General features: G+C 37.6%; 1 protein-coding gene across 2 annotated transcripts; it reads right to left on the bottom strand.

Annotated features, from left to right (window-relative positions):
* Positions 1-1714: 1714 nt before the first annotated feature.
* PDE312 (Nucleic acid-binding, OB-fold-like protein) lies at positions 1715-8353 on the bottom strand. 2 transcript variants are annotated; one of them, XM_087322394.1, is made up of 13 exons: positions 7440-8349; positions 6444-6503; positions 6339-6368; positions 6170-6243; positions 5897-5978; positions 5622-5695; positions 5463-5532; positions 5289-5384; positions 4778-4960; positions 4613-4663; positions 3628-3779; positions 2085-2475; positions 1715-1981 (listed from the first exon to the last, which is right to left on the bottom strand). In XM_087322394.1, the coding sequence occupies exons 1-13, from the start codon at positions 8310-8312 to the stop codon at positions 1952-1954; spliced, it is 2166 nt and encodes a 721-aa protein (XP_087178520.1). In that variant the 5' UTR covers positions 8313-8349; the 3' UTR covers positions 1715-1951. The 2 variants fall into 2 exon arrangements, with proteins under 2 accessions (XP_087178520.1, XP_087178519.1); XM_087322393.1 differs by having other exon boundaries at positions 1903-1981; positions 5289-5532; positions 7440-8353.
* Positions 8354-9776: the final 1423 nt, after the last annotated feature.

The raw sequence follows: 9776 nt of genomic DNA, 5'->3' as shown, positions 1-9776 counted from the left end.
TGGAGTATATAATGGCATGTTGGTTGGATCCTTTCATACCCCTAGATGAAGTTACACAAGGATTGTCAAAGCCATTGCATAAAGCAGCCACAAATGCCTTTGCCCACACAACGGGCAATGCACCCAAAATTGGTAGCCATACAAAATAGTTGGTATGTTGAAGAATGCCATGATAAAGGAGATGTTTGCAAAGTAAAGTAACTCGGGGTTTCTATACACACAAACAAGCAAGAGAAACCTTGCAATGCATCATGAGGAAGAATAAGACATTGCATTTACCTAAATTTGAAGAGCATGTGTATCGCTTATCCCTAGGACAATAACTGCAAAAGAGCATAGAAATTTTTTAACGAAGCAACCTACCACACAATTGACATCAGCTCAGGTGTCTTATGAATATTCAAAGTACAATAGGATATATTCCTGGAAGCCCCATTCCCCCATCCCTATGGCTCACGCCCACCTGAATACACTTTTTTTTATTCCGCAAAATGTAAGAAATGCCATTATCAGTTACAATGTGGGAAGGCCCTCGATCATGATGAATTCGTAGGTGAGCACTTTATCTATGCCATTGACATCATTGCTAGCACACATGTTTAATAGAGTTATGTGTGAAGGTTTTCCCCGTGCTCAAGAGTGGAGAGCCCATGGTGTCAAGCAACTATAGAATAATCATGATTGGTCATTACTGGGCCAAACTATATGAGTTGATCCTAGAGTCAACTTTGGATCACATATTGAACCTCTAAGCCCTTATCAAGGAGGGCAAAGCCCATAATAAGAGGATTCATTGTTGCTTCGTAGATTTTTGAAATGCCTTCGATGTTGTGTCCTATGCTCTCCGCTAATGCAACAGCTAAAAGCCCCTTGTCCTAGATAAGCAATGCAGAATCTATGCACTCTATGACACAATAGTAGAAAAACTGTGGTCCCCCAATGGTTTGTCAGAGGTTGTGGGTAGCACAATTGGAGTCACTATTCTGATATGGGTGCACAGATTGGGCGTTTCCTATTCTGATATGTATGCGCATAGTTCTAATACAAATATTTACTATAGATTTCAATCTTCTTAATTTTGTGTAACATAAGCCTCCTATGTTCAAAAGGCCATGATGGCAATTCTTCACATTCACTTCATCAGTTGTTCCCATCAACTCCTTACATGAGCAAATACTTTATTTCTATCATTCATATCTGTTTTAGGTAATAACACTACTCATGTCTACCAAACAGTGTTATTATCTAAAAATGAGTTGCATTATTACCTAAGCTGTATCATTAATGCTGGGGCTTGGCTCCCAAACCGTGCATGGCACAGACTTTTATACAATTTGGTTACCTTACAGCCATTTTACTATTTCTCCATTTTGCGGACCTGAAATCAATTTAACATGTTTCCCTGTAGACTCCCCTCTCATCAAACTGACAATAGACGAATCTGCCAATCTTCCTACATGTACACTTGACATGCATATGTATATGCAATACGTGAGATGTACTTGTGACACTAAATCTTTCTTGATTGATTCCTTTGTCTTGTACAATTCCAATAGATTCGATCAGATGAGGAAAAATATCACTACCGAGGATATAGGAACAAATCTCCCATATAACAAAAAGCTTGAACACAGCTTGGACAAAGGATCAACATAGCTTAATCTTCTTTTTTCTATCATCCAAGCATCAGCAAGGTAATGTTTACATCAAGATGACACATCACATTTGATTTTTTTAGATTCAAAAGTAGCTCATTTTTGTGATATTTGGGTTGAGGCCATTTCCTGCCTCAGAGAATTGACATATTAAAGGATTTTTTTAAATATACAAATATGCATGTGGATGGAAAACTAAATTTGACTTTGGTGTTCCATATACAACAAACTAATGGTGTTAACTTACAAATCCACATTGTGTTGAGTGAAAATAAGGCTCTCCATTTTGTAGCTTCTCATTCTACATCATCTGCTTGCTCTTCCTCCTGCATACATTTCCAAAAATCAAATGCAAAATATTTATATTAAAAAATATATAATACAGGAAGCTCAATTGTGCTTTTCCTACTTTCTGCATGAGAGATTTACCGTAGGATTAAATAATCCATTCATATCCATTATCTTTGAAGATTCAGTTCCATTGACCATCTTATCACCGTTGCCGTTCACCTCCCCATTTTTGTTTGACTCAATCGGAAATGCATCCATATCTTTGAGATCACTTGTTGCAGAGGCCTCCTCCATCTTCAACGGTTTTCTTCCTACAGAGTTGGTACGGTTTCCATCATCATCCTCAATCTTATCATCCTCTTCAACATTAGGTACCTTCCCTCGTTTAGAATCATCTTTGGATTTTGAAGTATCTCCAACATAATCATGCCTCCATCTCTTCTCTCTAGGATTATACTTGTTCTCCCCAAAGAAACTATCATCTGCATATTTACCAGGCTCTTCCAACGGCATTCCGAATTCTAGGCGACTGACGATGAACATCAATTCATGGGTTACGAAAATTGTATTAGATTTGATTAAAAAGGAACACAGCCGCACCTACCACTATTAAACACAATAAGTAAATCCAGATACTCTGTAAGACGGTTGTAAATCCTAAGGATGAATTATCATCAGGGTATAATATTGTAAATAACCTAGACCTAGTTTAACCTTCAGGAATGAAAGCCTCCAAGATCAAACTCATGAGTGTCATCTCTTTATTTCCCTCATATTGGGGCTATACCTTAGTGGTAAGTCAAGTTTTTACTAACGTGCTCGGGTTCAAATCTCAATATATGCACTAATTTACTAGATGCCACTCCGGAATGTAGGGTTGAATGCATGGTCTCTGACAGACAACCTACCATCTGAGCTACACCGTACATGTCATCTCTGTTAGTGAAAAACCCTTGGAAACACAAATCTAAGGAATTTTGAAATTTGGATGGCATCTATATCCCCTTGAATGGAGGGGAGTGCAATAACAACAGATATCTCTCAAGTGGGAGTAATATATACTGCATCTAAAGCAATCCATATCCATGTAATGGATAGTGCACCTAAACTAATACAATTCCATGTAAATAACATTCCCACCATTCAAGCAGTTCACAAAATGTTTCCATGGCTCTAACCAAGAAAACCCTTACAAGAATAAATCTTAGAGAAAACCCCTTGCAACCATAATCTAAGGAATTCTGATATTTCAATGGCATCTATATCCTCACGAGTAGAGGGGATTCGATAACAACAGATATCTCTTAGATTTAAGTGAAGTGGGAATAATGTGTACTGCATCTAAAACTAATCCATATCCATGTAATGGGTAATGCATCTAAAACTAATATAATTTCAAGTGAAATAATATTTCCACCATTAAAGCCGTTTGTAAAACTTGTTTCCAGGGCTCTAACAATGGCCCATGCTCAAAGAGGAGACTGAGACGTCAAATTGGCAGAATGGTGGTCACTTACCTCAATTCTGTGCATTTACTTTATGGATGTTAATTGTTTAAAAGAACTTAACCATTGCATTTCGACCAATCTCATTGTGGTTCAAAACATTATGCTACAACAAAGATGATGAATAGCATTTCAGATTGACCCAATAAAAAGCATATAAAAAATCTTGAACCTACTTCACTTTATCACGTTGGACAGCTTCATGTTCATCAAGATATCGCTGCCAGTTCATAACATCCAACTGCTCAATGTATGCAATTCTTCTAGATTTGGGTTGTTCGAATGACTCTCCTTTTAACTCTGCTTCTTTCCTTGCCTTATTTATAGCCTTTGCAGCAACAAACAATAACAAATCAATCTCAACAAAATAGAGACCTACCATAATGTTGTACAATTGTCAGTAAACAATCTTTAATGCTCTTCCCATCTTTTAAATTTTTGTATGATCAAAACGTTTGAGATTGAAGGAGATTAGAATACGAACTCAATGCTTGAGATAGGACCATCTCCCCATCTTTTATATTTTTGTAAAATCAAAACGTTTGAGAGCAAAAGAGATCAGAATATGAAATCGATGCTTGAGATATAGACCATGCCCATAAAAGATGTAGACCTCTTGACCTACTTTATCAATGAATATTGAAATTTCTATACAGATAATCAAGCCAAGATGCTAACATATATGTAGCCTACGTGAAGGAAATTAGGCAATCAATAACATATATTAATGAATATTGAAATTTCTATAAAGATAATCGAGCCAAGATGCTAATGTATATGTAGCCTACGTTAGGGAATTTACGCCATCCATAACATATATTTAAGTGCCGAAGTTCCAGTAATTTATCAAATTATCGAATAACATATATTTAAATGTCAAATTTCCAATAATTTATCATATATTTATTTGATAATGGTCATTATCAAATTTTAACTCGATAACAGTAATCAAAGAAAATACTTTATGAAACCACTTTTTAAATTTCCAGAATAACAGCCAATCCAGTTTGATCAATCATGTGCATTTGCCGACAGTAAGAGTTATCCTACTGGGTGCATCGGACCTTCATGATGAAGAATAATGCTTCATAGACACAATCAAGCTTTTTAGAAGTTAAAACTTTGTATCAAATACTAAGCAAAAGAAGTCTGGTTTTATACCTCCCTTTCTTTGCGAGCTTCAACTAGGTCCAGCTCTGATTCCTGTTGTGTCTGTTAACATGACAACATGAACCAAAGAAAAATATGTGTATGTATATATGTAAGAAAAAAAGATCATTTCTATATACAATTGTGTAAATTAAGAATATTTTAGGGATTTTGTACCAGAATGAGCGAGTCAAATGTTTTGTCCCCCAGTACTTCCTCCGTCCAAAACGTGTCAGCATCTATATAGTCCCGTTCAGCTTCATTCACCTCATTGAGCTCTTCTGGGGGTGTTATTATCCCGGCTGCACGGTTCTCTTCATCATCTAAGACCATCTGCTCAGCTATATGCAGTTGCCAAACCTGAGATGCATGCAAATAATTGCTTTTACACATCACAAAAACCATAGGACAACCAACAATGCATACACATTTAGTTGAATAGATCATAATATTTGCATGGTTATATGATGGATTGTGAATTAACCTAATGAGTACTCAATGATTGAGGGATACGGCAATCACATGCTTCATCATGAGTACTCCATCTCAAGCAACATAGATCATCGTTTCATCTTTCTTAGAAATAGCCTAAATTAGATGTTGTGGGTTTTCTATTCAGATCATCAGCACCCAAAACTGATTTCTATCTAGAATATCCCTCATTTCAGCAAAGAGAGTGAATACATACTTTGAAAGAAAACGGATGATTGCGCTTTGGTACCACCTCTTTACCATTTACTGGTTCTGGTCTCCTTCTTGGCCAGAATGGCCTGCCGACCTCTCGCTGCAAAATCAGCAAACATTGAAAACATCCTTCTAGAAGAAAGCATATAGCAGGTGTTAATGAAAAGGAGTTTGTTACCGTTATCAGATCCATGTTCTCCTCTTCATTATCTCTAACAAATATAGGTGGATGCTTGAATCTATTGAATCTATATATTTAAGACACAGATAAAAAATTAAACTAGTGAGTTATGCATTAAACTTGTAAGATCATGCCACTTTGAGAATAGGATCTCACATCAAGTGATCAATATTTGGGTTGACAAAACGCAATTGTACAGGAAAGCGGAAACGATAAGGATCTCTTTTCGCCTACATAAAACACATATTATGATTGCTTATTAATCACAGAGTGAACAAACTCAACAGGTGAAATCGAACAATGCTACACTTCTTAATTGTTTTACAGGGATATGTTTTGAAGAGTAAAGTCCTAATGGAAAAAATAAAGATTCATTTGCAACCTGTTTAAAACTTGAACGAGGTAAGTTGAGCAGAATATAAGAATCTTACAATAACTTCAACATGAACTCGCATGCCAACTTTAATGTGATCTCGGATCCAAAACCAATCGTTGCGCTTTATAGGCACCCAGCTGCAATCAGATACAAAAAAAGCTTATAATTGTGTGACACAACATCATGCAACACTATATCTTATCCATACTGTCTACCTTCAACAAGCTAGAGTATTTAGTTTCCAAACTCACCTTATGCAAACTAAAATTTTATAAGATTTCACAAAAGAAACTAATCAGAAGGCCAATATATAGGACAAAGAAGTCACCCATCATGAACTGCACCAAAGTTGACAAATGCACCTTCATATAAATGAACCATTGTAACTTCTCCTACATAATGCTGTAAGCATAGCATATTGAAAAATATGAACCTCTTGAAATATGAAAGTCCAAAATTTAGTAATGCAAACATATGGAACATATAACGAGAATTACTTGTCCCGGATATATAAACGGAAGCTCATACTGCATCAGAAAAAGTCACGAAGGTTAGTACACCTGATAACACATGATGTGCAAAGTTAATGTTGTGTAACTTACCATCCCTTCAACATACTCTTCCCCCATTCTTCTTCTTCCAGGATAGTATTCATCACCCACCTATAAGGCCAAATAACTCCTTAAAATTGCCAATATTTTTATCAGCACATGTCCGGAAAACTAACTTGTTTTACATTTATCTTGAAAGCACAACCACATGCAAAGCAAGTATGAAGGGTCCTCATCGTTTTAAATGTAAACGTAGACATTAAAATTTCGAATATTCCAAGATCATATTAGATCAAACTCACATTGCTTTTTAACATTGGGCTACATTTCAGGCACCTACTCACAATGTGAGACAAAAGCATGAAGAATCTCATTAAAGCTACATGCTGAAATAGCATACAACAACATGGACTAGACAAATTACATCCATAGAGCAAATAAAGACTGGTGATTGTAAGATAATCAGTGATAAAACAAGAATAAGCCTTAATCATTCATCCTAAGGCATTAAAAAACATATGAGAAGAAAGCATGGAGCTTCTCATCAAAGATAGCTTTGGATACCAACAGAATTGCAACATTGAAAGATTCTTGACCACAATAGCATATCAAAAATTTGAGTAAACGTAAACTCCATACATCATATTCCAAAGAGAGGGGCAGCTGTGTTCTACCCAGTGTGTTATGATGATTGAAAAGCAAAACAATGATACATAAATCTTATCAATTCTACCAGAAGGTTATATAAACCTTCATCTAATTTTGTTGAGTTTATTTTATAAGTAGATATATCCCAATATTTCAAGGTTTTTATTCCAACATATCTTGAGTTTTAAAAGTGTGGAGAAAACATGGAGAAAACATGGAGAAACTGCTAAAAAGCCACATATGAATCACAGGCCAGATTATTGGACATCAATATTATCAACGTGTCACTAAGGACAAATAGCATCCAGAGATATACATTCCACAGAGGATATTCTAAAGAAGATTAATACGATTAATGAAATTTTTAAATATAAAAAGGGAAAGGAAAGTTTCACTTACCTCCTCAGCTTCTTGATCGAGCTTAGATTTGTTGGCATTGACCCACTCAAGATATTGTTTTACAAACATATCCCACCTAGAAAATTGGCCACGATTCTCTTCTGAGAAATCAATTGCTCCTGAGACATTCAAAGAATCAAACGTTCTAGTATCTTTGTCAACAATGGAATGAATTCCTCGAATAAATGCGAGTTCATCTGCATCCACTTTCCAGCCAGTGGGAGGCCAATCTCTAGGAGGTATAAAAGAGAAAGCCATGCTGGCTCCCCCCCTGGCCTCAGGGCGTTTTTCAAAACCACCTGTTTCATTATTTCCATCCCTTTTTCCACTTGTTTCTTGATTCGTTTCAGATAGATAATCATCATTATCAGGAATTATCGGTTCATTCACTTCTAACCTATTCATCATGTCCATGGGAACAATGGGTTCATCTCCTTGATTGAGATTAAGTGCATCTACTGCAAATTGAGCTTCAGGAGAGAGAGCTTCTTCCCATGGTGCCCACATTCGAGAGATCCAATGGTGCCTTTTAGCTTCGGCTTCAGTAGAGAAATGCCGTTGCTTTCGTCTTGACCTAGACCTCTTTCCTTCTTTGCCTTCATCTTCAACTTTCTCTCCCTTCTGATCATCTTCGCCGTCGTCGTCGTCGTCATCATCATATTCGGTGAGCTCGGATATGTCTCTTCTTGGGATGGGGGCACTCTGTCTAGCAAAGGATACTCTCATAGATGAAGAACAGGAACGATGGAGAGGAAAAGGAAAAGGAAATGGGATCAAAGAAGGAGGAGGAGGAGGGAGAGGGGGGATGTGATGGTGATGGTGATGGTGATGATGAAGGAGAGAGCAAGAAGAGTGAAGAAGAGTGAACTCCATAGCAAGAAAGAAGAGACAGAAACAGAGACAGAGACAGAGACAGAGAAACAGAGAAACAGAGGGGGAGATAAACCTCTGCTCTACCTTGCTTCAATTTGGAGAAATTTACAAAAGTAGCCCTAACTCAACCCAAGGAAGAAGAAGAAGAAGAGAAGAAGAGAAGAAGAGAAGAAGAAGGGGAGGGGGGGAACAAGTATGTATGTATGAATGGGAGTACATTCAAAGTTCTCGTCCGTTGCCCGTCCATCCAATCCGTTGTCCATCTCGCCCGTTTGAGAGAACCTTGTTGCGATATATATATATATATATATATATATATATATATATCCCCATTAAAAATGAGTTGCGCGAGAGACGGAAACCTCGAGAGAGTCTCGACTCTTATGTCTGCTGGGAAATCTCGAAGCTCGCTCGCAGCATTTGGCAGGCAAATCTTCTCCGTCGGAGTCATCCATTCGAAGAAAAAAAAAAGGACCATTCAGTTCTGCCCTGGAAAGGAGCACGATTCGCAACAATCGACACTTGTGACGCCTCCCCCCCCCCTGCCCACAGTGGCAACCTGCAAAACATGCCCTAGGAACGCTCCCCATAGTTATAGCTCCACTCTAGACTTCCCACTCACAAACACTACCCTCCCCTCGAACATATGTCATGTCTAGATCTCCCCATATATGTTTACCCATTTCGATTTCTCCATGCCATGTTTCATTTGGTGGTTTGCAACTTTGGCAACAATCAAACGTCAACAATGTTATTGGAGTCCTTAATGGAAAAAAAGGAAGCCAATGGATGGCCATTGTGGATTGCAACCATACCCATACTTAAGTTTGTTCTGGATTCTCGAGATGCCATGTGTTGGTTGCATGTTTTTAGAATATAAGGGTCAAGCATTCCATGTTCTCTTATGCTCATATGTCATCGCATTAGGGTAATAAAATCCACAATTATTTGAGCATTGAGCATATCTAGTACCCAACCAATATATTTGTGTCCATTACATAGCTCCAAATATAGGATCAAGCCAATATATTACATGGAATTAGGGGCAGATGGGCTATGAGATTTGACATTGTGAACACTCTATTACTTGGGGAAGCTAATAATCCAAGGAAGGCAATGGAGAAGTGGATAGGGAATGAGGAGGGTGGTTCCATGATTCCAAGAGGTATGAAAACACCATATAAGATCCAAGGCCATGAGTTGCAGTCAATCCAAAAACAACAATGAGCATGGTGATTTGAGTGCTAGCGTATAGAAGTAGTAAGTGGCTTGTAGATCCCGACCCAGTCAAAGTACAACCAAAATGTCGTTTATGTGTTCATGAAAACACATGGTTACGTAAGGTCAACTAGGACCATTTACAATGGATATGTCACGATCCATATGTGGGGCAAGGAAGTAAAGCCATCCCCTTCTTCCAATTCACGACCAGGTTGGGTCACCACATCCTAAGTGCTCAAACCG

This window comes from Azolla caroliniana, unplaced genomic scaffold (genome assembly GCF_043228905.1).
Source record: "Azolla caroliniana isolate FFs.n. ecotype wild unplaced genomic scaffold, voAzoCaro1.0.p SCAF_7, whole genome shotgun sequence".
Lineage (NCBI taxonomy): Eukaryota > Viridiplantae > Streptophyta > Polypodiopsida > Salviniales > Salviniaceae > Azolla > Azolla caroliniana.
This window is presented reverse-complemented; position numbering and strand designations above follow the sequence as displayed.

Excerpts from the sequence above, each read along its gene's own strand:
- PDE312 (XM_087322393.1), bottom strand. The coding sequence starts at position 8,312 with ATGGAGTTCACTCTTCTTCACTCTTCTTGCTCTCTCCTTCATCATCAC. Across the intron at positions 6,504-7,439 it reads TCGATCAAGAAGCTGAGGAG|GTGGGTGATGAATACTATCC; the intron begins GTAAGTGAAACT and ends TTGGCCTTATAG. Across the intron at positions 6,369-6,443 it reads AAGAGTATGTTGAAGGGATG|TATGAGCTTCCGTTTATATA; the intron begins GTAAGTTACACA and ends TTTCTGATGCAG.